Source organism: Argentina silus (genome assembly GCF_951799395.1).
Source record: "Argentina silus genome assembly, chromosome: 1".
In the NCBI taxonomy this organism is placed as follows: Eukaryota; Metazoa; Chordata; class Actinopteri; order Argentiniformes; family Argentinidae; genus Argentina; species Argentina silus.
Window position 1 is genome coordinate 29,732,977 of NC_139655.1, and position 26,949 is coordinate 29,759,925.

Genomic DNA, 26,949 nt, shown 5'->3' on the forward strand with positions numbered 1-26,949 from the left:
AGATGGCGCTACACACATGCAGGATTGTCAGATTGACAACAGCGGTAAACCAGGGCTAAAAAATCTCAACGCTCAAAAAGGGGGTGGGGCGGGGAGGTTGACACTAACGTTTACCACAACAACATGTTATGGCACGTTATGGCAGGCTATGCACATATGGATAACTACACAGTTACTAATAGGTACTAGCTCTTGTGCAAGCTGTGCCTCGGGTGAGGTGAACAAATATAAGGGCTTTTGGAAATGTAGCCTACAGTATGAATTAATGGAGTCGAATTGTTATGACTGTCTATCTGATTGGAATCCATTACTGCCAGTCATTTAACAGAAGCTCTTATCATCAAGAGGCCCACAGTACATTCACATGTTAACAGGCAAATCAATTAAGACCATGGTTGATTCCCTGGTTCCCAGAGGGCTGTCACAGAGACAAAGGAGGAGGCGGGAGACTGCAAGCAGATACCCGTGGCCCCTGGAGGAATCAGCAGGTATGCAACTCACCTGTTCCTTCTCTTCCCACAACCCCCCGAGGCTTTGACAATGAATACTGTGGCTACATGTTTGCCGAATGACCAATGTGCGTGCGCTACAGGCGGTTGGAGAAATTCATTAGTGGAGCGCACACAAACACACACACACACACACACACACACACACACACACACACACCAGACAGAACATCTAATTTCAGAGGTATAGTGGTATGGAGAAAATGTGTTAATCTACCAAAAACATGCACAAATATGTATGACTGCTTAACGCAACACTAGTTGAAGGATATCTAATCTATGACTTAAGGCGATATGGTGCTCCTCCATCATGAGTTTTCAACCTTCGCAGTGGGTGACTGACTAGTTGTCCGAACACTTTGCCACAATGTTGCCTCCGTTGCCTGGATTAGATGTAGGACCTCAAGGCAGGGGGTGTGATTGTGAGGAATTGCATTCAGAGCCATGGAAGGGAGGGAGGGATGGAGGGATGGAGGGATGGCATTCAACTGGCATTCAGCCTTACTGTTGCCATGGTACAGCTCGCCATTATCCTCCCCTGCATAAGACAACAACTTCTAATAAAAAAAATGTTCAAGATGGTTCGGGAGCAGCATTTCGGGGAAATTGCAACGAATGATGCTTTGGCTTCTTAGAAAAGTGGTCGCAATGCATTAGGCTACTCCAAAATGAAAATGACAGCAACAATAGCCTCCGTCTGACAGGTAATAGATGGTAGGTCAGCCTGACATAAAACGTAATAGGTCTCACATGACTTCTGTTCTCGACTTTCATTGACAGAGTCACCGTAGATTATTGTTGTCTCTTGCTAAGAGTCGATGGGAAGATGGGAAAATAACGGGTTTTTTTTAACGTTTTTTTTTTATAGGATGGCTCCACCATCATCATTCATGATTCTTTATGGACAAAAATACTTGAAGATAGGCAACTATGTAAAGGTAGATAAATATTGTCTTTGTACAGTAATTGCAAATTAAATATTATATGTTTTGTTATTGTGAAAAAACTGCCATACATTCCAGCATTCACACACATAAACATTTGTTTCCCACATTTCCCACATTTTTTATTTTTTTATTTTTTTTAAACGGTTGCTTTCCTATATCGCCTCACGTTGAAAACTGCTAAGCAGTGTGTCCCATTTCTCAAGTACAACTGAATGACTCATGCACGAAAGGTAATCACAGGCAATGATGTGGACCGCTGTAGGGCAAACCCGGTGGAATACCCTTGTGGAGGTCCGACTGCTCAAATCGGTCTCGGGATTACCCTGAACGTCTAGCCAATAGCGTAGCCTGTCACAACCTAATAATATAACATTGCCCAATCATCAAACATGTGGCATTGGTAGTCACGCCGCTATTGGACAAATCGGACAAGGGCGTTCGTTTTGTAAGCGTTCCAACAGCTCCATCTCTGGCAGGTGGTGTTTGTGTGCTCTAGACCAGACTATAATGTTTAGGAAGATAGCTAGGTAGTTATAGGAAAATCGTTGTATCTTGGTTCACATTTTGCTCTTTTGTTTTACCTTCATTTTGCATGACGTGCCAATATTTACGCTGGACACTGCGCTCGGATGAGATGGACGTTGGGTTTCCCTCTGAGTCTGAGCCGGACACTTTCTGTTTTATAACACAGCTGCTGCATTGAGTGAGTCCGATGTGTGGTGAATTACGGGTGCTGTTAATGCTTGCATTGAGAAAAAAAGACAGAATACATGTTGATAGTGTCTCTTCTAGCACTGAAAATCTGTATGAATACCACCGAGCCAGTGGAAAGGCAAGTTCACATAGCTATTTTCCTTGTACGATTTATTTCACTTCATCCACCGGTGTTGTAGCCTTACATCGATAGCTATCATTTTTGAAGTGGTCGTGCCTTTTGTTTTGATTTGGACACACTGCGGAGCCATGTCACGATGAAGCACGTCTGAGAGGAGTTTTTTGGAGAAAAAAATGAGGAAGCGTTTTTATAAAGATACAATAAATATAGAGGCCTCGTCCTTGTGGGCCCGGTTCTGTGTGGAAACAGGAGGAAAGGAGCGAAGGCAGAAGCAGCATGACTAAAATCAGAAGAGAATGGGACCAAACGAGACACACGAAAAGAGAAACATAGATATCAATGACGGCGATTTGGACAAGTTGAAAGTCTCCCAGAACAAAAAGAAGTACCCTACATCGCATGCATTTACAGATTTCCCCCCACAATAAAAGAGGCTTTGCAACCAGTCCTCTTATTCCCCTGCATTTTGTTTCCTATTTTGACCATTTATTTGGCTTTTATTTGCTTTATTTTTTTATTTGAATTTTGAACTGGATCCAGCTCTGACTTTGTTCAATGGAAGTATGTTATCAGCTACCGGTTTTGCCTCTAGACAGGCCGGTACCCAAGCATGTACTCAGCCGGAGGGGAGCCATTAGTTTCAGCTCCAGCTCGTCGCTGTTCGGCGCCCCTGACCCGCGACAGCTGTCACAGGTAACACCTCATTATTTCACATCGTTTTTAGGTAAATGATCTCGCATCGCCGTGTTGCCCAGATACTATATGCGTTTGCTGACAAATAATGCCAGGGGTACTTTCATTCATTGGAATCTCATACCTATGCGAGTGACATGGGAATCTTTCAGGTGGTCGTTTACTATTCTGAAGCTTACACAGCTACTGCAGGTCAATATCCTCAACTTTTGCATGATGAGGGCCACAAATGAACCTGTCAGTGAACAAACTACAGTTTCTGAATTGTTACAATATTACACTTGTTGCAGAGACAGTGTTGCAATACAGTGCCCTGCAATGTTACCGTTACTAACAACTGTCTCGGGAGACTAGTATGTGTATAGGAGGACCGTGCCGCTGTTCTTTTTGTTCTTCTAGTGTGTTCTAATCGAGACACATTTACAGAGTGACGTTAAATCATTAAAGCCCTGTCTGAACTCCCTGTCCCTGATTTCTCATAATGGTATTGCCTAGTCCTAGTTCTGCAGATTTGCACTAAAGCTTAGTTCAAAGTTCCGGTGTCTTTTATAGGCAAACTTTAGTGAAAGGCAGAATGTTACAGTCCCTCAAGATCGTTGAGGGATGGAAGGATGGATAGATAGATAATGGTTGTAAATCCCGGGGGCATCATTTTAACTCGAGGATGGTTAGGGTTCAATACATGAGGCTTTACATCTTCAGAGTTGATTTGGAGGTGCCCCCCCATCAACATAGAGGACATCCACGTCACTATCTTGTTGGTGGTTGATAGTGGAGCCATTTTACAGAATAATTGTGTCCATTTGATCTGTTCACATCAGCTCTCCTGATCCTACTCTTGTACAACACTCCCATAGCATTCCAAAGCATCTCAAACACATTAACCAAGCATTGAGACACAGTTGAGTGTGGGTCCCTTTGGTGGGCCATCCATTTGCCTTTTGTCAAGCACACTGCTCCACATAACCACCCATGTGTGTCTGTTTTCAAACACTATTCCACACCATTACAGCCCCCCACTATACACACACACACACACACACACCAAAAGACTGATATACAGCTCGTACTCTCAATGTTCTGGGGTTCACTTGGGCTCTCAGGTGGTGTGGAATAGATTGACCAGAAAGGCTTCATTCAATTATCTATCTATCCATCCTTCCATCCCTCATCCATCACTACAGGCCTTTGTGTTCTACCCTGGAAGTGATGTGTGTGTGTGTGTGTGTGTGTGTGTGTGTGTGTGTGTGTGTGTTAGAGGGGGATTGTGGTATAGAGGAAGGTTCTGTTGTCTGTGTCTCACATTAGCAGTCCTTTTCTGGAGCAGTGCACTGTGACGGACTCAACTTCACAGACCCCCCACACAGGGCGGAGCGGACGCCCCGAGACCCCCAGGAGAACCCCCAGCTCAGCGCAGCACAAGATCACCCCCCCCCCCCCCGTTATTGTGTACAAACACAGACTGTATACTATTATGTTTCTGGGTCATGTTTGCCTGTTGTTTCTCTTGAGTGGGCCAAAACTCATTCGCTAGCGGTGGGACTGTGTGTTCTCCTTGGGCTCCTTTGTTGTGGAAAATGGCACACTTGCAACAAGCAACAGGCTTTGTAGTGTTAAGTGGGGTTCCCATGAAACAATGGCTGCATTTGCATGCTATTTTTTTGTCAGGTGATATTGAATTATAAGGTTTAGATAAGTGCTAGTAGGCCTACCCGGTAAAGACGTATCCCCCTTGGAATAATGTATTATTGCAAAAACAATAACAAAAAGATGGAAAGTTATGATTGTGGCTATTTCGGCTGCAAGGTATTTCTTTCCCTTGTCTTTATGTTTAAATTGGCGGTCGTATTTGAATACATTACTGGGGTGAACCTTAGCAGACACACACACATGCACACGCACGCACACACATACTGTACACGGTTAGCACAGCACACGGACAGTAAACACACACACACACTCCTTGCCATAGAGCAATTACTTGCTCTCTCTAAACATTGTCTTTCCTCTGTGGCTGCTGTGTTTTTGTGTGTGGTTCCACTGCACTGTTGTTTGTGGAAGCAGAGACAGACTACTGTTGCAGAGAGAGGCAGTTAAACATGTGCCCAGGCTCTGGGGGCAGTTAAACATGTGCCCAGGCTCTGGGGGCAGTGGTTTGGCTCTCTGCCAAACTCACAGATGGCCTGAGTTTCAGTCCCTCTTTTTCTCTGACTCTCTTGTTTCTCTCTCTCTCTGTCAGATGAAGACATTTCCTCTTGTAAACAGAGGGCTAAGGAGTAGGGTTCAAGAAAAGATGAAGTCAGAGAAGAATGTGTTTTTTGTGCTCAAGAATATCCATGTGAATGGGTGTGAAATATGCTCTAGTAGAGGCGTAGCAGTTGAAATGGACAATGGCAGCAGCGACATGGAATAAAAGGCTTCATTTATGTACATGTATGCTAGGTCTCACTTTTGGATACGTCCAAGTGGATTGTAAACACAGTGTGCACCCGAGAAGTGAAATAGACATTATCTTGGCACACACTATGAAAGGTCCTGGTGTACAGGACAAAGAGTAGGAGGACACAGTCATTTGATCATGTGGTTTGCATTACACACACATGCCACACATGCACGCACACACGCACCCACACATGCACACTCACAGTCTTTCTCCAGAGTTTTGGGGAAAACACGCACGCACTCCAGAGTTTTTGGGATGGCATTGCTGTGTGTGAGTGGCGGTCCACATTGTTCTAGCCCACTGCAGGGCCTTGGTAAGCTCTCAATGCCGTGTGCCTGTCTGTGCCTGTGGCATCGATTGATCTCAGTAACACACACCTCCTCTCTGAAAAAGACTGTGCAATTGACTTTTTGTAATGTTTTGTGTAACCGAGATATAAAAATCAATATGTAAACAGATACACAGTATTGATGAGAGCGGTTAGTCACATGCTGATTTACGACAGGAAAAAGAGATTTGCATAATATTATACAGCTCGCTACGCAAACTGGGGGAGATAACGGCTGCTTGTTTTTCTGTAGGACAGATCAGACGAGTGGCTCTGGGAGTGTACAATAGTGCACATTTTTGAGGGAGTTTTAAGTTTGTTGATCTTCACTGGGGCGATAAGGGTTTCACGCTGTGACGTCGGATTGACGTAGTTCAGGATGTGGTAAGAATGCTGAAGGAGCTGTTCGGAGCCTGGTGTTTCACAACCATGCAACTTTAACCCCTACATGGCCAGAATAAAAACAAATAGTTTGTGAAATAGGCCTTAACTGCAATGAACAAAGGGGGACTTTTCATTTCAGAACCTCACTCTTGCAGGGTTTTGGGGGGGGGGGGGATTTGTATTTGAACAGGATCCAAACAAACCTGACAGTATATACTCCCTGCATCCTCAGCCTAAGGCTGTTTAGCCAATGTAGGCCCTTTTTCATTTGTTCTCTCTCTCTTTCTCTCCCCCCCCCCCTCTCTTTCTTGGTTGTTTAGCGATGCAGACTGTTACTCACTCTCTCTCTCTCTCTCTCTCTCTCTCTCTCTCTCTCTCTCTCTCTCTCTCTCTCTCTCTCTCTCTCTCTCGGTTGTTTAGTTATGCAGACAGTTGAGCTCCCTCTCTCTTTCTCTCCCTCTCTGTCTCTCTCTTGGTTGTTAGCTATGCAGATCACTGCGCTCCCTCTCTCTCTGTGTTGTTTAGCTATGCAGACAGATGAGCTCTCTCTCTCTCTCTCTCTCTCTCAGAGGGGCCCCCCTGTCACATGACCATTCTGTTGTTGTGCTGCAGTGTTGAGTAGCCCGTGAGAAGGCGGCGGTACACATCAACACCGCAACTGATATAGCATAAGGTCAAACTGACGTCTGTTGCCGTGTGTTTGTGCTCAGGCTAACGTTTGGCTGTCGTGTGGGAGTGTGTCAGGGTGTAGTTGTCTTTCTCCAGGCGCTGACTGTTGGCTTTGTTTCAGTCCTTTTTTTAATCGTTTGACCCGTTGTTTCACTGGGTAAGGTGATCTAGAAGACCTTCTCATTTGCAGCAATGAGCTGGGGAAGATTGGCATTGATGTGGAGTGTGTGTGTGTGTGTGTGTGTGTGTGTGTGGGGGGGGGGGGGTCTGGTGGCAACACAAAAATCCCCCCCCCCCTGTGGTTTGATAGAGCACTGCTAAGAGAACATTTATACAAGGCTCTTTAAACCTCTCTGTGTTCAAAAAACCCCCAAAAAAACGAAAAAAATAATAAACGTTAAATGAGTTTATGACACTTCTCCGGACCAGTAAAAAAGCACTGGTTGCAGATGTGTTATTACTGGCTGACAATAATGCCTCTGCTCTGCTCGCCACCCCGGGTCTTTAAGTGAGAGGGGAGCGTGTTTGCTGTGACACCACCAGCTCGTTCCCTGCCCAGCCTCTCTCCTACCCCTCTGGGCCATTCTGGTCCTCCTAATGCCCTCACAGACCCCAGAGTGTGCTGGAGTGGAGTGTGTGCCCATAAAACAGGTAGACGCAATCTGTGGCTTTGTAAGCAGCGGCTGGCACACACACACACACACGTACAACCTGTGCAGTAAAGACCAGGTTTATGGCCTAGCACTCACTTACTGGAATGTGCCATCCCGCTACAGAGCATTGCACAGCAAGAGGCCATAACTCAGGAGGAAGCTTTCAGTTTATGAATCTGTGCTGAGTCCAGCTGCTTTTTATCTCTGTGAGTTTACAGACTGTGTGTCTGTGTGTGCGTATGTATGTGTGTGTGCGTGTCCGTGTGTGCGTGTGTGCGTGTCCGTGTGTGTGTGTGTGTGTGCGTGTCCGTGTGTGCGTCCGTATGTGTGTGGCTGATATGTCAGAGTTTATAGGAGTACTGCTGGCTTCCTCCTTAGTTTGACCCGTACTGTCTTGTCTATGGGATGTCCTCAGCGAGAACCCTCTGGTTTTTTTATGACATGAGGAAGTAGCGGTTTATCACTGTGGCTAAAACAGGGAAGTCTGTGTGCGAGGGAACAGAATACACTAGACTCTGTTGAACTCCAACGTAAGGGCCCTAGACCCGGCATCTCATCAAGTTTATCTGAGAGGTGTCGGCGACTTTCGGTCGTTTTGGTTAGGGATGGGGTTTTTTTTTTTTGGGGGGGGGGGTGGTTTCAGTCAGGCTGTTGACGGATGTATGTTTAGGTTCTAGTAATAGCCGCCTACCCGTGGTCTGGCTTAAACAAACATTCACTACAACAACACCAACACTTGCTGCAGACTGAAGGCACACTGTAGACACACCTTTTTTTTGTTCAGACAGTCACATGACTCGGTGTGGGTTTTGCGTCTTTTGATCTCTTTGGAGTTATAAAATACTGTCAAACATTTACAATCGCCGCCGACCCCAAGCGGCAGTGTCTGACGGAAAGAGTCACACGGCCCAGGCCAGGCCTGAAGGGTCTGTCCTCCTGTCACCTGTGACCTTTGAACCCCCAACAGAGTGACCCCTGCTTGCCGTGGGGGAGGGGCGCCCTGGGGGCCTGGTGGTGATTTGACTGATAAGGACTGTCTCAGTCTGACACCAGGGCCTGTGTGTTCACTATTGGTCCCGACCTCTGTCGTAGAGGTTAATCCTGGCAGCAGAAGGCTACGCCACGCTAGACTAGGCTATTAAAACGCGTTAGATTAGTATAAGCTTGGGGCTAGGAGGGGGTTCCTAACGGGACGCACCAGGCTGTTCCTGGTCAATCAATGAGGGGAAGTGAATGAGGTCACATTTCAGGGAAAGGGATAGAGAATGGAATGAGTGAGAGGGTGGGTTGCAATGCATGAACACGTCGGGTCTCTCTATAAGGAAACGCCTGCCAGTTGACTGTGTGTGTGTGTGATAGTAGTAAGACAGCGGCTCGGTTGGGCGCAGGTGACCCCCCCCCCCCCCCCGCACTGTGACATTGATAAAGTGGTCCTACCACCATCTCTTTGATTATGCCATCCCTCAAAGAGCTATACCCACATCAGTGCCAACCGTGTGTGTGTGCGTGCGTGTGTGCGCGTGCAGTGAGGCGTGGAAGGGGTGGAAGGGGTGGGCTCTAGCAGTGCAGGTTACTTTGCCCTTCACCAAGCTCAGTGCCAGCCTTGTGCTCTGCCCATGTGAGTATGACTGAGCTATTCGCCTCATGGCACCAAGCCCCCCCCCCACCCCATCACACACACACACACACACGGTCCATATTACTCACACGCTAACCGCCGGCGATGTGTGTAAACACAGGGGGCTGTTGACAGTAAAATACAGCTCGGCAGATTACCCATGATGATTCAAGCTGTTTGCTAGCCGGTAAAATATTAGCTTTGGATTGGCCCCCGTCATGTGAGTTTAGAGGACACACAGGGTCAGAGTGAGAGAGACACACCCAAACTGTGTGTGTGTGTGTGTGTGCGCGTGTGTGTGTGCCTGTGCTTGCTTACGTCAATGGAGGACACACCCTGTTCCTTATCTTGGTTTAAGGAGTAGTTACAGCGTGTGTATCAGTGACAATGGTAATTAAATGGTTGCAGACAGACACAACATCTTCAATAGTAAAACAGCACTTCCAGACGGGAACTGAATCAAAGTAGCACATGAGTAGCACGCAACATTATTTTAAAATATGTTTTTGTCACATTCAGTTCCAACCTGTTATAATGCAGTATTTTTGCGCCAATAAACCCCTTTCCCACTGTGTGAGTTGACGTTTATTTAAAAAAAATAAAAAATGTTTACAGTCGTTATCAGTTGCATTGTGGGAGAATATGGCTTCAAAGCGTTTTGTTTTTCATTCGAGAGAGAAGAGAGAGGAGAGAGAGAAGAGAGAGGAAAGAGAGACAGAGAGAGAAGAGAGAGAAGAGAGAGGAAAGAGAGACAGAGAGAGAAGAGAGAGGAGAGAGAGAAGAGAGAGGAGAGAGAGAAGAGAGAGAAGAGAGAGGAAAGAGAGACAGAGAGAGAAGAGAGAGAAGAGAGAGGAAAGAGAGACAGAGAGAGAAGAGAGAGAAGAGAGAGGAAAGAGAGACAGAGAGAGAAGAGAGAGGAGAGAGAGAAGAGAGAGAAGAGAGAGAAGAGAGAGGAAAGAGAGACAGAGAGAGGAGAGAGAGAAGAGAGAGAAGAAAGAGAGACAGAGAGAGAAGAGAGAGAAAAGAGAGGAAAGAGAGACAGAGAGAGAAGAGAGAGAAGAGAGAGGAAAGAGAGACAGAGAGAGGAGAGAGAGAAGAGAGAGAAGAGAGAGGAGAGCCCAGAGGGGATGAGAGAGGGAAAAGGGAGAAAGAGAAGAAAAAAAAAGAGCTGGAGAGAATGGTAATGGATAAAAATCATGTATGCAAATTGGCTGAGCCGATTGGCGTCACAGGCAGAGTGGTGTGCCATCTGGGGACACCCCGACCGGGCCTGAGCCCAGAGAGAGAGAGAGAGAGCCAGCCAGCATGCTGGGAGGGGACGGAGGGGAGGGAAGGGGAGGAGAGGGAAGGGGGGGGGCGGCCCCAGGGGAGGGCAGCACCATGGGGGAGACCAGGCCTGGAGTCTCCCTCCCTCCTGCCATGGGTGTGAGCTGCATAGAGAGGTGTATGCCAACACACCAGCCCAGCAAGGATCAGCTGTGTGTGTGTGTGTGTGTGTGTGTGTGTGTGTGTGTGTGTGTGTGTGTGTGTGTGTGTGTGTGTGTGTGTGTGTGTGTGTGTGTGTGTGTGTGTGTGTGTGTGTGTGTGTGTGTGTGCGCGCACGCGCGCATTTGTGCATCATGTCCTTTCTCGTGCTACTTGCTGAGTTCTATAGCAACTTGCTGAGTCAGGCCAGACACTTAGTTACAGGACTAGGCCTTTGTACGGATGAAGCATAGGAAGACCCTGCATCCTCCTTGTCTTGTAAAGCTGAGTTAAGTTCCACAAACTCACTATGATGCTCCTCCCTACTTGTCTCTCAGTTCCAGTCATAACGAATGACCTTTCTACCTCCCTTTGTCTCTCCATCTCAGGCTTGTTAAAACACACTTTCTTTCTTCACCCTCTCTCTCTCTCTCTCTACTCTCTCTCCCCCCTTCGCTGTCACTCTCGTCCTATCTTGCTTGCCCAGTAACCCCCCCCCCCCTCCTCTGCTCTTGCTTGCCCAGTAACCCCCCCCCCCCCCCCTCCTCTGCTCTTGCTTGCCCAGTAACCCCCCCCCCTCTGCTCTTGCTTGCCCAGTAACCCCCCCCCCCTCCTCTGCTCTTGCGTGCTCAGTAAGCCCACAGAACGTGAGTGTATGTCTGCTTCTTCAGTAATCACCAAGCTGCTTTGCTCTAACTTCACTGGTCGAGAGGAGCCTATTACAGAAGGAAATGAGGTGCGATTAACTCAATAAGGTTTTCTTTGCTACTGTACTGTTCAGCCTCTCTCCTATGTTCCCCCTGGAGACACGCTACAGGGTTTCCCACCGAGTGAAGCCAACTCTGGGGGTTGACCAGCTTCTCAATCAAGCTTGTATACAGGCTTCTTTGGCCCATTTGTTTGTCTCGTGCAAGTTGTTGGGTAAGGCCGTACACAACTGTTCCCAAATTCCTAGGTGTCGTGTTAGTTGTATTGTGCCTTAATGTCCCACAGGAATTGCACTGCCATTTACTAGGTGAATGCTCATGGAACCGGTGTGCGCGTGAGTGAGTGCGTGCGTACGTGTGCAGCATGTGTGTGTTTCTCACACACCCTGGTAAAAATGGGAACATTCTGTGTCTTATCGCGCTGTTGTGATAGATACTGCGGTGAAACGTGGTTTTATCAGTTTTAACGTGTCAACTCAAACAGAACAGAACGCCGTGAATCTCAAAGGGTGGGCGCGCGTCACTCCAAGATTTGCATAAATCTTGCAGTGATGTCAGTTTACGCGACGATGGGAGCTACGCACACGGACCTCGAGTTCGGATTCCGACCAACGTGTCTAGTATTTGATGCCATTCCTCTTGTGTCTCTCTGTCTACGTATATGACTTGGTCAAAGTAACGTTGCTCTGATTCACTGAAGGTAGTAGTCTTTATGTTTTTATCCTTTTTTGGCTGATTGTTCATTTCTCTTTTCTCTCTCTCTCTCTCTCTCTCTCTCTCTCCCCCCTCCAGAGACGAGGGGCTATCTCCTATGACAGTTCGGATCAAACGGCCCTCTACATTCGTATGCTAGGTAAGTACTGCCCACTGTCACAACACCCCCCCCCCCCCCCCCAGCACACACGCACGCACACACAATTTAGCTCTCAAGTAAATGAGGGAAATGAGAGGTTAATCTTCTGTTGATATGTTATTGGGCTTGCCAGTGAGATTGGAAGATGGACAGCTGGATAGATAGATAGATAGATGGGTGGATGGATTGAGAGATGGAGAGGGACTCGTAGCCTGTGCACGGTGACTCAAAACGGCCAATCCCTGGCCATTTTGATAATCTCTCCATGACCAAAAGTCTGCTTCACCAGTATTTAAGCCTTTTTTTTTTTTTCCCCTAGTATTTTGATCAGATTTAGTGAGGCAGAGGTTTACAGTTGAGTTCCCCCCCGCTGGGTAGAGAGGCTTGTGGAATGCTCTGGCCCTCTGTGTGTATGCCAGGGGTCTACTCTGCTTCTACCGGACGCACCACAGGGAGTCCTCCCACCATCTACCAGCCAGATTAGACTGCATGTGTGGGGGGGAGAGACGTTGTACCCATGGTGAGTCAACAGGGCGTGCGGTCATGGCAGATTCCATACAGGGTATCTCCTCAGAAGCCATTGCCACTGGGTATCTTATGGTTAGTGTATGGATAATGATAAAGCGCTTATCTTGCTTATCTTATCTTAGGACTTTGCTTTGGGTTTACTTGTTTTGTGTGCCGCTTCCTGAGTAGCCTGATGCTAACGCCGCAGACAGTTAACAGTTTAATTAGGAGCCGGTATTTCCTGATCAGGTTAGTGTTGTTCTGTCAGTGAACCAAAGAATAAGACTGCGCAAGCCCACGTAGTTTCTTCTGGAAGTTATTCTTCTTGTTCTGCCTGTGCTACTCCTTTGAGAGATTAGATGCCTGCTGCTGTTTGCAGCTGTGGCTTATTGTTTTACTAACGTTCCATGGTTTACTGTTTTGCTCAAGCATGAAGCTTGACTCACCCACTTTGACAATTGATTTGGGCAAAGAGTACTTCAAATCATCTGTGGGTTTTATATGAATGCATAGTATTATTTGTTATTATTACTTGTGTAATATTCAAACAGCTGCTCTCACGTAAGTAACAAGCTGGTGGGAGAGAGATGGAGGGAGAGAGAGAGAGAGAAAAACTGTATGGTTTGATTTGATCAACGCATACAACACACACACACACATACACAGAAATCAGTCCGGAGGTAGTGCCATGCTGTGAGATTGCCATTCCACTGTACTGTGTTGTAGAGAGCCATCTGTTGAATGACAGCACTGCTGAATGACTAATCTAACATCAGAACCGCCTGGGCTGCCTGCCTGCCTGCCTGCCTGCCTGCCTGCCTGCCTGCCTGCCTGCCTGGGCCAGTGCCATAGCAGCACCATCCTCTCAGTGCTCTTCTGCGTAGGTTGGCCTAGGTATGAAGAAGCACAGGCCTGGGTGTCCGTCCCTCCTGCTTCTCCTACTACGGGTGTAGTAGAGCACTAACACTAGAGTAGACCAGCTGTTGAGAGACTATGTCACTATGTTTGTTGTTGTGTGTGTATGGACATGTGTGAAGGCGTGTATGAACGTGTGTGAGAGCGTGAGCTGTCCCTGCCCAGCGGCATGTCTCTTGAGGACGTGTGTGTTGTTTCCCTCCAGGAGATGTGAGAGTGAGAAGCCAGGTTGGGTTTGAACCAGAACGAAGAGGCTCCCACCCGTACCTGTACGTCGATTTCAGGACTCTGCACTGTGAGTATGACGACAACAACAACAACAACAACAACAACAATAGATACCTAGCTTTGCCACCCTGACTGAGAGATAGAACACCCGCACTACCTGGCTGGCTACAACCTGAGCCTCTTAACGCCTCATCTGTTTACGCCAGACCGATGGATGGATGGATGGATGGATGTTTCCGCATAGCTTGTTTATTTCACACACTGATAAGAAACCCTCTTTCCCTCACAGTGTGTATTTGTGTACTGATTTGGAACCAGGTTGGGGACATTCCTCTTTTATTTCCCGAATTGAGGTGACATTTAGAAAGTTCCTCATGCGTGAATGAATTTCAGTTTCATGAATTGAGTTTTCAAATCACTCTATGCTTTGACTGGAATTAACCCCAACACTGAACGTGAACCCGGCTTCAGTCAGTATGAGTCCCCCGGTCCAGTCAGTATGACTCCCCCGGTCCAGTCAGTCCAGACACAGACACTGACTCCGTGTGTACTCACTTCCTGGTTTCAACTCATGGCCTTCCTCGGAATGCTGACGTGCTTCCGGAGTGGGACCATGGCTTTTCCAGGCTGTGTGTGTGTGTGTGGCCACTGACAAAGCACGACTTGTAACTGGTGTGTGTGTGTGTGTGTATCCAGGCAGTAGGCTTATGGGTGGGCGGCTGTGTCAGCAGTGTGTGTGAGTGCGTGTGTGAGTGCGTGTGTGTGTGCCTGTGTGTGTGTGTGTGTATGCGTGTGTGTGTGTATGCGTGTGTGTGTGTATGCGTGTGTGTGTGTATGCGCACACTCTGGCAATAGTGGAGTTCATAGCCTTAAATCCACTGACCTCACAGGAATGCAGTATCCATCAATCATTTGTTTTGTTCTGTTCTCTCATTCTTATTCAATGATTCTGTTGTTTCTTTCAGTTCAGTTAGTGAGTTCACTCTTACTCACTTATTCTATTCTATAACAGTTCAAGCTAGTTCAAATAGTCATTCAAATAAATATCTTTGGAATACATACATACGCCCCTGGGCTTTAGTGTGGAAGCCTAAGAAAGGCCGTACATGAAGACACAGAGTCCCCCCCTGGTCTCTATGAATGGCTCCATTGCTTTGCCTCAATACGTAGATGGCCTCCTTTCATCCTTGCCTTTCCCACTGATCTGAGAGGAACCTCTCCTGTCCATTCAGCCCTCATGTTCTGTGTCCCACAACAGACATCCCTCCATCATATTTAACAGGGAACTATGTTTGGTCTATACACTCTGTCCCTCTTTTCACAACATTCTGAACATCACATCCTGTCTGAATAAGCCATGTTCTCTCTCTCTCTCACTCTCTCTTTGTGTCTGTGCGTGTGCGCGTGTGCGTGTGTGTGTCTGTGTATGTGTGTGCAGCCCGCCCCGGCTCAGGTTCGGCAGTATCTGGTAGGAGGATCGGCAGGCTGCTGAGCTTCCAGAGGTACCTCCGCTCGTCTCGTCTGCTCCGGGGAACGCCCCACCTGAACCCCCTCCCCTTCCTGGACGAGGACTACACTGGCCAGGCCAAGGTCTGACCACCTTACACACACACACACATACATACATACATACATACATACATACATACATACATACATACATACCAATACTGAGACACTTGTATTGACTCTGATCTAGTGTAAATGACGTGTAAATATGTGATAGTAGAATGCTACATTGGGATGGTTTTTCACTCTGTCGTACACTCACATGTGTTGCTTTCTTCTACAGTGCATGCTGGAAAAGGTGGGGACCTGGAATTTTGACATTTTCCTCTTCAACAGATTAACGAACGGTATGTTTATTTTTTTTTCCTTTTTTTTTTAATGAAATGTCCCTCCCTTTTGAAATATGTGCATCAATGTATGAATATGGCCACTAAGTAAGTAAGTGTGTGTGTGTGTGTGCGTCTCTCCCATGTAAGCCTCACCCAGGTCTTTGTATTGTCATCATCACAGCAGCAGAAGTGATACAGTGCTGGCAACATTACTGCGCACACAGTACTCTTCCCAACTCAGCAGGACATTTCTAGACACTGGCGCCCTCTGCTGTTTGACTTGCAAACTGAGGAATGAGGAAACCCCCCTTCTTTGTGACAAACGTGATGTGCATCAAAATGCAGTACCCCACAACCACAACAAAAGATCACCTTTTTTTCCACAAACCTGAAATGGTCCTGACCATTGGTCTTATGGCCCATAGTATAAGGAGTATACTGATTATTGGTTAGGGTGAATGATTGTGAATGATCACCTCTTATCTCCTACCTTATTTCAATGTGTGCAACATATTCCCTCATAAACAATTGTATACAGGTCTTTTTCCTTCCTCATCTCTCTCATCTATCTGATGTAGGACATAACTGACAATATCATCCCTTTATCACTCCCTCTCTCCAGGAAACAGTCTGGTCACCCTGACCTTGCACCTGTTTAACCAGTATGGGCTGATTGAGCTGTTCCAGCTGGACATGGTGAAGCTGTGGAGGTTCCTAGTGATGGTTCAGGAGGACTACCACAGCCACAACCCCTACCACAACGCTGTCCACGCTGCCGATGTCACTCAGGCCATGTACTGCTACCTACGAGAACCCAAGGTGAGAGAGACAGACAGACACAGAGAGAGACACAGACAGGCTAGTATCAGTGAGGTGGACTGGAAATGCATGTATCAGTGAGGTGGACTGGACTTGAATTACTTGAATTCCACTTGATACACCTTTCACCAGTTGTGTGTGTGTGTGTGTGTGTGTGTGTGTGTGTGTGTGTGTGTGTGTGTGTGTAGCTCGCCAAGTCTCTCACTGCCTGTGACATCCTGCTGGCCTGCTAGCGGCCGCCACTCATGACCTGGACCACCCCGGGGTCAACCAGCCTTTCCTCATCAAGACCAACCACTACCTGGCCACACTCTACAGGGTAGGAGAGGCTCCTACTGTCAAATTCTCCTGTGGTGGTAGCCATTTAACGATAATAATGATGTTTATGTGTGTGTGTGTGTGTGTGTGTGTGTGTGTGCACGTGTAGAATACCTCGGTTCTGGAGAACCACCACTGGAGGTCTGCGGTGGGCCTGCTCAGAGAGACCGACCTGTTCTCTCACCTGCCTGCTGAGGACAGGTCAGTGTAACAGTAACTCTTTACTCTTTACCTGTGCTACTTGAGTCAAAGATTAGGCCAATTCTGTTGTTGGTTGCGGGCACAGTACTCATCTAAAGATTGTTGATTATCAGAATATACTAGCTTTCATTAGCATTTAGTCATAGACATTGAAGTGTACATTATAGTATCACGATTTATTGAATTTGTTTGCTGTGTTTGTTGACTCTTCAGCCTGAACATGGAGAGACAGCTGGGCTCTCTGATCCTGGCCACCGATATCAGCCGACAGAATGAGTACCTGACCAAGTTCCGTACACACCTTGACCAGGAGGACCTCTGCCTGAGCAACGCCAGCCACCGCCACTTCCTCCTGCAGGTCAGTTACCAGCTGGGCCATAGACAAACGGTGGTGCCTGGGGAAACTGGGGGGGGGGGGGGGGGGGGGGTGTCTAACCAACCATTGTGGCTCTTACCAGCCGTGTCATAGACGTACAGTTGTGCCTGAGGAAACTGTGGGGGGTTCTAACCAACCATTGTAACCCTCTGCAGATGGCTCTGAAGTGTGCAGACATCTGCAACCCCTGCAGGCCCTGGGAGCTCAGTAAACAGTGGAGTGAGAAAGTGACAGAGGAGTTCTTCCATCAAGGTACCCTCTTCTCCCCTCTCATGTTCTCACTCATTCTCAGTCTTGTTGTTGTTCCACTTGACTGCCTGCTCCTCTCATTCCCCCCCTTGATCAAAATGTGTGTTTTCTGTTTTCTGTCCCTCTGTAGGAGACATTGAGAAGAAGCACAAACTTGAAGTCAGCCCACTGTGTGACAGCCAGGCCAGCTCCGTTGGCAACATTCAGATCGGTAAGACTAGGACTTGTAGAACTGTCTGTGGCAGGATCTTTCCAGACCTGTACAAGAGCCACCCTCTCAGCCTCCACTTTACACCTAATGAGATGCAATGGAACATGGTCTCACCCTTACGTGTGTGTGTGTGTGTGTCCAGGCTTCATGACGTATGTGGTGGAGCCGTTGTTTGCCGAGTGGGCCCGGTTCTCTGACACGCGCCTGTCCCAGACCATGCTGGGCCACATGGGGCTGAACAAGGCCAGCTGGAGCGGGCTGCAGACATCCAGCTCAGAGGAGACGGAGCCTGGCCCCGTCGGCACGGCAACACAAGCCACAGCTGCCTCTGCCGAGCCAGACGGCGCTACGGCAACAGCCACGGGAGAAACCAACTCCAAAGAAATACCTCAGGGAACCAGAGAGTCCTGACACTCCACGTTTGCCCTTTGACCCCCTAAGCCCTAACCCCTGGCCTCACAGCCTCGCCACACACTGGGGATAGGGTGGGGCAGGTGGGGGGGATAAGTACAGACTGCACCACCCTACTGCCCCACCCGGACCTAAGACCTTACTTATGTTTTGTTGCTTTTGCCTTCCATCTTGACAAACCACTGATTTTATTTAATTTATTTAATTTTAATTCCTTTCATTGACAGAGCAATACATAGATACCTCATTTGGCTACTGCTGTATTTTCTGTTATTTGCTTATTTTATTTATTTGTCCTCGGTAGTTTTGGCATTACTAATTGAACACACCACTATTTGGATGGCGAATCTAAGGGAATAACATGAGTGAAGAGTACTGTACACTCATCTGGTTGTGAAGTGCCATTTACAAACAATGTTTTGTAGGAAATACCTTGAGTGTTCAGAGGAGAGGCTCTCTTAAAGACTACACAGAGGTGCCCTGTGTGTTGATGCATTCGTAACGAATCTTCCTCCTCATGTAAAAAAAAGAATAATAATGTGACAAGCCCAGTCCTTTTGCTGCCTCTATGAAGACTGTTTACAAATGTCTCTGTCTGTCTGTTGTTTCTGTCCCTTTCAATGAATCATGTCGGCTCCGCGATTTGCCTTCAAAGCACAGATGCGAAAAGAACCACTTGCGTTTTGAACTGTCGCCCTTCTGCTGAAGTCCTATGAGCAAAGACTCAGACAGACACACCAGATGCCATAGGAAGCGCCAGCTGTGCTCCATTGTATTTCTCTCCTCCTTGCACTCCTAAACGGTGACAATGTTGGACACACAACCTGTATTCTGAGAGAACTAGTGACCCGAGACTACTCTACAAATGCATTCTAGAACTTCACACTCTACCTGGTGTTCTAGAAGGTGATGAATGAAGAAGCGTTGCTCTTGCAGTGATGGCAGAGCACGGAGACCTGTGCCTCCCCCCACTCCCTGGATCAGTCATTCTTTGTCATAGCACACCATGCGTCTCATGTGAAACTCCAACGCAAGTCAACTCGCTCAGGGTTTTGCCAAGAGAGAGTACTGTACTGTAGGAAGCAAGGTTCCTGTTCGAGGTAGCTGTCTGGCTGTTTACTTCTACTAAAGGAGACTCTCTCCCCGTCTCCAGAATGTCTCTCATAGCCACATGCGACCTGGAGGATGACTCTACCGATGCCTTATAACTATGCACACAACTACGCTAAGTGACCAAACCAGCTCCTACTCCTACGTCTACTACTACTACTACTACTACTCCCATGAAGTGCATGGTGTGCTTGTCCTCTTGATGCACTGTCCGATCCCTTTGCCTTTCGTTCAACCCTTTTTTTTTAATATATGGAAACAAACCGGATGAGTGACTTTGAACATTCCATCTCCTAATTTTTTGGGGTTGTCTTTTTTGATTCTGTACAGATGGCACAAAATGTGTTTGTGTGTGTGTTGACATTTTGAACGATTACAGGTGCTTTTCTTATTTTAGCTGATTTGTATATTTGCTGTAAGTCTGTTGATAAAACTGTTTACATTTTGTCGCGACAGCCATTTTGGGAAGAAGACTTCAGTGTCAAGCCATTTTGTAAAGGCTTTGCCGTATTGACCTTTTGATACATGCCTGTTGCAGTTAAATTTTGATTAATAAAACCAGTTGACATGACCTTTGACTCTTTTATCCATTGATGTTGGAGTCATAATGAGGCCTTACTTATTCAAATATGATTTACAACTGAAAAATCAAGACAAAAGGTAGAAGTAATCTCTCAGAAGGGTCGATGAACTTCCATGGGTACTGTTATCTCCAAACTAACTATTTACCTAAGACGTTATCTTGAGGTGACTTTCAGATTTAGATTTTACGTTTAATGGACACAACGATATCATATTTCAAGCTCACACAGCCTGGTTTTCATGTTTTTTTATTCATGAATTTGTTTATTCCAGTATGTTTACAGCACTTTTTCAATTGTGTCCCAGTAGTGTTTTACAGTATGGAATTCAAAGACATGACAAACGTTACTGACATTCCATTACCCGCTTCCCTTGTAGTATAGTACTCCCACCATGCTAATACTCATAGCAGAGTGGATAACAGAGTATGAATAGGCATGAACAGAGAATGGACATGGTCAATCAATGAAATGGCCTTCTCTTGCATAAAGCAGACATATCCTAGAATCATACAGATTAGTGTTATATTTATCAAAAATACTGTGTGAAAACATTTCACAACAAATAGTCATATCTGCTTAGCTTTGGACTTAGGAGTTTGCACAGGAATATGGCTACTTAAGATATTAACCTAAACAGACCATACATTCTTGATACTTCATATATGAAGTATGAAATGCTTCATCATCAACTGCATATCAAAATATTTCTGAAATCACTCTGGCATATATGGTATAAAGCGGTTATTTGAAAGTGCTTTCCCTTAGTACACATTTTTTCAAGAATACATAAAGAGGAATATGCCCACACCCAGCATGTCACTGAGTGCATTACTACACTCAACACCATTTAGAGGATTTGGTTTTGAAACACAAATAAATGACAAGTAATGAATCTGGAATGCACATTTGAACTAACACAATACTGTTGGCAAGGTGAAATAACTGGCAGAATATCCAAGGGTTAAGCTTTTGGTTGCTTTAAATACAATACTGTCAGTAAATGTTAGAATTAGTTGTCAAGTCTTTACATTGAGGTATTGTGTAGGTTTACCACAACCAGAACTGGTCCTCTCATTCAACTCAATACAGATCTCAGCTAAGAGAGAGTGAGTCTAAAATGAAACATAAATAAATCTGTTTACATGTTTTGGTAAGATCAATGATTGGTCACAACTAAGACAATCGCTTATATTAACAGAACATTATTTACTCAAACCAAATATAAATAAGTGTCCCAAAAATCATAAATTAGACTGACTAGAAAAAAACAAAACAATGCTACAATAAGAAGGAACGAACATGAGAAAGTGCTCCCTTTCCTCTGCAACTCAAAGCCAGCGGCAGACTGCCAATGTTCAGAGAGGTTGCAAGAAACAATTGCCTCAAAAAGCAGACACTACGTCTTTCTGCCTTTGTGCATTTAGACAAGGTTAAATCCCATTAGTGGCCCTTTCATACATGCAGTTATTAACTGTTGAGCACTTGGAGGAACATTAGGATTCTGAAGCTTTAGAAAGTGTATGTCAAGAGCACAATGCACTCTGGTGTACATCATATTAGAGTCAAGAATTACAACAAAAAAACTGAAAATGTTTGTGTGTTTCCTCATTTGGACCTTCCAAATCTAAGACTGAGGACTTGAGGAAGGGAATGACAGGCAAAAAAAGGCATAATGAAGATTTCAGAACTGAAGTGAACAATTATACAATTTACCTCAGATCTACAGTATGTGGTACACCTTAACACAGATACTGTATGATATCAAAGTGCAAGAACTGGAGATAATGAGAAGATGCACTTGTTGAAGAGCAGACAGACTCCTTATGTTGGCAGAAACGTGTCCTTTGTGTGTGTCCTTCCACAGATACACCTGATGAACAGGTCAATAAGGCACTAAAGTGTCCATGGCTATTAAGTCCAGAACCACTGCTCGTCTATGAATGGATGTTCAAAATAGGTTCCTCTTTCCAGTAGACTTCAACAGGTGCTGGCCAAACTACAGCACAGAGAAAAGAGACAACAGCGTAAATAAGACCCCATAAAAATCTCATCTAAGAATAATAAGAAACTGCAGGTAAATAACACAAATAATACATCTAAGAGAGAGAGAGAGAGAGAAGACAAGGAGAAGAAACTACTTTAGATTATTGAGATGTATTCATAGAAACCCAGTTGTCTTACCATAGGAGCCTCAGGTTCGACCTTCGGGGCCTGAGGGCGAGGTTTGACCTTCGGGACCTTAGGGCGAAATATGACCACAGGATCCTGAGGGAGAGATTTGACCACAGGATCCTGAGGGAGAGATTTGACCATAGGAACCTGAGAGCGCAGTATGACCGTAGGGGCCTCAGGTTGAGATAGGACTTGTGGTGAAGGGAAGTCACTGTCCCCATAGCTGTCCCCATAGCTGTCCCGACGGTAGCGATGGGCAAACTTGCGTTTCAGGGCCTCTGCGATGAGAGACGCCGCGTCGGTGGGGTCACAGGTGTTGGGTTTAGCATTATCCTCCCGAGGCCGACTGAAAAGACACAGGTAATAAGAGAATGAGTCACTTTCAGATTTCATGTCTGTCTTTCTGAACCCCCCCCCCCCCCCGTTTTCTACAAGTGAAGTGTGCCATGATAATATGCACAGTCAATGTCATGTACAACCGTTTAACAAGGTTGCCCTGGACTATCAATACTCAGTTCCACTGGGGTTGCCTACCTCTTGACGGAGCGCAGCTTCACTTTGCCCATGTCTTTCAGCACGTCTAACATGCTGGGGATCTCTGCCTGCTTGGCCCCCGGATCCACCAGGCCGTCTGTCTTTTTCCCACGGCGCTCTTTGATGAGGTCCATAGCCGAGTAGCTCCTCAGGAGGCCCGGAGGTGGAGCAGGAGGGGGAGGGGGAGGGGGTGGAGGAGGAGGTGGGGGGGGAGCACAGTGTGGGGGTGGGGCAGTGGGAGGGCCTCCAGGGGCAGAAGCTGATGTGGAGAGAGGGAGTGGAACACAGCTATGAAATGCTGCCATCCTATGGTAGGTACAGGACATCACAGGAGAAAATAATGAAACCAACTTGAAAGATGAGATGTCCGTGTTTTCCTACTCCCTCTGTGTGTGTGTGTGTGTGTGTGTGTGTGTGTGTATGTTCTAAGGGCTGTCTCTTACCTGCTATCTGTGCATTCTGCTCCTGGGCCAGTACAATCTGTGCTATCTGGGCTCTGAGTTTGGCAAGTTCTGTCTCCAGCACGCTGATCTTCTGGATGGCCTCATTGTTGTTAAGCCCTGTGCTCTGGGGCTCCTGGCCTCCCGGGTGCAGGCTGGGTAATGACCTCTGTCGTGTTAAATGTTGTCTGTTGGGCTGAGGCTGGTGGGAACGTAACATAAGCCCTGACGATGCCTCCGACCTGTCATTACCAGACAAATAGAAGCGAAGCCCATCGTTAGACGGGAAGGGAGTCATAGAATCATTAACCTCGTTGAGACCAGGCTTTCCTAGTTCGGAAAGCCTGGGGAAATCCTTTGCAGAAAGTAGCTACAAAGGGGTAGAAATACGTTTGAAGTGAGTGACACCTCGCAACATGTCAAACCAGTCAAATACCTTGGTTGGGCGGAGCTCCAAAAAAAAAAAACACAATTCAGTTTTTCTACAATGTTGCAAGCTAGCGCAGGCAACTGCTCTCTGCAAAATAGTCCTACCCATCGGAAAAGATGACGCACATAACAACAAACCACCATTCTACAGGCATGAGGAGGCAGGGTTCTTGGAATGTAACATCCAATGAAATTGCGAGCACAGTCTCCCATCACTCGGTCCAGTTCAATCCAAGACGTATCTAAAACTCTCCAGACCTCCAAAGGAGGCGTGAGAACAACGTGATTTGGAGGTATGGCTTCACGAGATTATAGAATCAGAAACATGGCAATGGATGATGCAGGTGAAAGGAAGTTGTCTGTTCGTGTGGGTCAGATGAAGTTTCAATGAATCACTGAGGAGAAATTAGTGTGTTATTCCTGCCTACAGTGGAGTCTGAGCCATCCTTCTCCCCATCTTACCTGGGTCTCCCAATGTCGTCATCATCTTCCTCCTCCTCCTCCTCGTCATCCTCTTCCTCGTCCTCGTCGTCCCTGACGATCCAGCCGACATCAGCCAGGGAGGCCACCAACCCATTCTGCCTCCTTGAGCTGTTCAGGAGGACGGTGCCGTCCTCAGTGTACGAATGTAGCTGAGAGAGAGAGAGGGGGTAGCCATGTTAATGATCAGACCAAAACATTATGCTAACATACCAGAAGAATACACAGATCAACTAAAAACAACTCTGTTTACACACAAACTATTTCCTCTTAATGTCATTTTGAATGACTCAAACTATTCACTATTTCAAACTGAATTCAGCCCAAACAGGACAAGAATTAGTGGTGCACAAAGGATGTGATTATGCTGTCAGTAAACATCACCTTAACGCCACTGAACAAAGGTAAGAAAGAAAGGTGAAGGAGAAAATAAGGTTTGAAAATTGGCATATTTAAGAAGACACAGGCCTGCAGTATGACCTTGTACAGAAGGTGGTTGTTCAGCACAAGGTTAATGCCGCAGCAGGTTGCCAGAAGGCATACTGCATTCCTCAAAGAAAGGGAGGACAGCTGGAGAGGAAGAGAAGAGAGAGAAAACACAGTGTTGAAAGAAACAGCCAGAAAGAATCTCACGATTGAGGGTTGGGTAATGATATCACATAGCAAGCCTAAATGCGTATATAGATAAACCTTGAACAGTGCAGAATTGTAACATTCTATTGAGTTAACTCTGTACTACACAAAAGCCAATTTGACGAAATCCACAGATATCCATGAAATCCCCAAAAAAGACCTATGGTGTTTCTTGACCAAAATGAATAAAAAATAAAATAAATAAAATAAAATAAATCTCCAATATTTATCAGTACGTAGGCACATATGATTGGTCTTGTGAGCTTATCCCTTGTTTATATTTTGCAAATCAAAACAGATGAACAAGCAGGCAAACAATGTTGATGAGGGAGACTTCACTTGAACACTGGATCAAAACAAACATCAGCCAGAGAATGCCAATGGTAACGCGACAATTGACCTGGTATGTATGAGACTATCGGACATATCTCTAGTTGAGCAAGGAACAGAGTGTGAGAACAAGCAAAAAATGTGCAGAAAGACAACATTGCGTCTGAACAGAAGAGTTACAGGCACAGAAACATTCTTAAACATAGATGCTCCCACCCACAAGGTTTTGAAAGTACATACACAATAAATAAATTGACGGAAACCAATTAACTATTCTATATGAATAAATGATTATGGGTGCAGAGACAGGCGAAACAGGGTGTTATCATTATCAAGCTCTTTAAAATAAAAAATAAAAACTGCCGTACTTGAAATTGCACCCTAGGACACGGTGCAAGGGGAAGGCTGGTGGCTATTCTTCTCACAATACTCCTTGAGGATCCATAAGACTTGGTTGATCCAAGAGCCTGAAAATAAACAGTTGGTAAAATAACACGCACACAAATTATTGACATTAACTGCTGAAATTTGACTTTGCTCTATCTATCGAGAGAATAATGTTAGTGTCATTATGATAATTTGAGAAACTGACAATATTATGATGTGACATTCAGTGGGATTCCGTATCATTCCACTTCTAAACCTTTACAACTGTTGATTGAACCAACTGATTTATCTTCAACTATGATGAGTGACAGTGGAAATTAGAGATATGTTCGGTGGTCTCAAACAAACATACCATTTCTATCCTGGCACATTCTTTACTCATTTTATCCATGTGTCTCACAGAGGCAGTTGCACAACAGTCCAAATGGAAGCATCTTCTCCATGAGGTAGTCTAGGTAAACAGAAGTCAGACAAAGAACATGAAGACAGATCCGTCAGACTGTCATACGTTTCAGCAAAAACGCAAAGGCCGTAATATGCCACGGAGAGGTTACGAGTTCATGCTAAGCGCCCATGGACGCATAGACCATTTCAAAACAGTGCTGCGGTCTTGACTGTACTCCAACAGGATGAAACGTGAAAATGAAACAAATTCCCCCAATACAACTTAGCTGAAGTTTTAAAAAATAAAGAACAGATGTCTCAAACTCACTATTATGCTAAATACTTAACAGATCTGTCTGAAAACGGTACTTCATTGCTAAACGAAAAGCTAGTATGAGTCATGACTGAGAACGAAAGCAATAGCTAACTACTTAACTAGCTCGCTATCCTCTCGTTGACAATTATAATAGCAGCTAACACCACCTGTGACTAGGATTACATTCACATTTACATTTTGATGGTGTGTTTATCCAAATACATAATAACCTAGGGGGCTGCTTGACCTAGTAGCAGTTGCTCAACAGAACTCACGTTGAGTAGCTAGCAAGCTAGATGGCTAAAATGAAACTCTTTAGCTAACCAAACTGATATTTGTAATTATATAATTACGTTAGCGAGTGAATCTTGCCGGCTTTTTTGTTGTTGTTGTTGTTGTTGTTGTTGCAGTAATGACAACCACATCGTATCCAAAATACCTTACCAAAGAGTTCTTTACGTCGACGATCAAGGGACCATGGTATGCAATTTTCCATACTCTTGAGTCACCTCCGGTTGTTGGCGGAGAGTGAGGAGGTGGGATATTTGTTTTTCTTGCCCAATGGATTGGTGGGGAATAATGCTGAACGAATAAGCAGTGAAAGGAGAAGGAGGCCGTGGAGGAGAAGTTCAGACTGGGCAATGCAATTGGTTCATTCTTATGAGAAACCGGACAAATGGCCAACCGGAATAGATGATAGAGAAAAAGAGGAGGACCCACCAGCATTGTTGTTGACAGAGAGCAAAACTTGTCTCTTGCAATTCTGTCAAACACAGCGTTTATCCAGTGTATCTATTACAGTAACAGCATTTTGTATCATATTGCATGAATACGATATGCTTTTGGTTGAAGCGACAGCTCCAGCCTTCAGTGCAAACTTTTCGGAGGAAGGTCTTGACGTTTCTCTACAGCAAAACCTCCGCTGAATGGCTTCTAATCTAGTCAGTCACAGCGTAGCCGACCAATCATGTACC

General features: G+C 45.9%; 2 protein-coding genes across 3 annotated transcripts; one reads left to right on the forward strand and one right to left on the reverse strand.

Annotated features, from left to right (window-relative positions):
* The first annotated feature begins 1,960 nt into the window (after nt 1–1,960).
* Nucleotides 1,961–19,857, forward strand: pde7a (phosphodiesterase 7A). Its single transcript, XM_083674146.1, is given in 13 exon segments — nt 1,961–2,984; nt 12,043–12,103; nt 13,731–13,820; nt 15,192–15,343; nt 15,546–15,609; nt 16,214–16,410; nt 16,599–16,632; nt 16,635–16,729; nt 16,838–16,929; nt 17,143–17,287; nt 17,461–17,557; nt 17,685–17,765; nt 17,908–19,857. Coding segments are annotated over 13 exon segments (1,515 nt in total). The 5' UTR covers nt 1,961–2,846; the 3' UTR covers nt 18,177–19,857.
* Nucleotides 19,858–20,108: 251 nt separating this feature from the next.
* mtfr1 (mitochondrial fission regulator 1) lies at nt 20,109–26,503 on the reverse strand. Of its 2 annotated transcripts, none has more exons than XM_083674335.1 (8): nt 26,420–26,503; nt 25,628–25,726; nt 25,257–25,355; nt 23,908–24,077; nt 23,020–23,258; nt 22,577–22,835; nt 22,052–22,388; nt 20,109–21,866 (listed from the first exon to the last, which is right to left on the reverse strand). In XM_083674335.1, exons 2-8 carry the CDS (start codon nt 25,664–25,666, stop codon nt 21,819–21,821), a joined length of 1,191 nt encoding a protein of 396 aa, XP_083530461.1. In that variant the 5' UTR covers nt 25,667–25,726; nt 26,420–26,503; the 3' UTR covers nt 20,109–21,818. The 2 variants fall into 2 exon arrangements, with proteins under 2 accessions (XP_083530461.1, XP_083530460.1); XM_083674334.1 differs by having other exon boundaries at nt 26,329–26,478.
* Nucleotides 26,504–26,949: the final 446 nt, after the last annotated feature.

Excerpts from the sequence above, each read along its gene's own strand:
- mtfr1 (XM_083674334.1), bottom strand. The coding sequence starts at position 26,400 with ATGTGGTTGTCATTACTGCAACAACAACAACAACAACAACAACAAAAA. Across the intron at positions 23,259-23,907 it reads GACGACATTGGGAGACCCAG|GTCGGAGGCATCGTCAGGGC; the intron begins GTAAGATGGGGA and ends TGGTAATGACAG. Across the intron at positions 22,389-22,576 it reads AAGCTGCGCTCCGTCAAGAG|TCGGCCTCGGGAGGATAATG; the intron begins GTAGGCAACCCC and ends GTGTCTTTTCAG.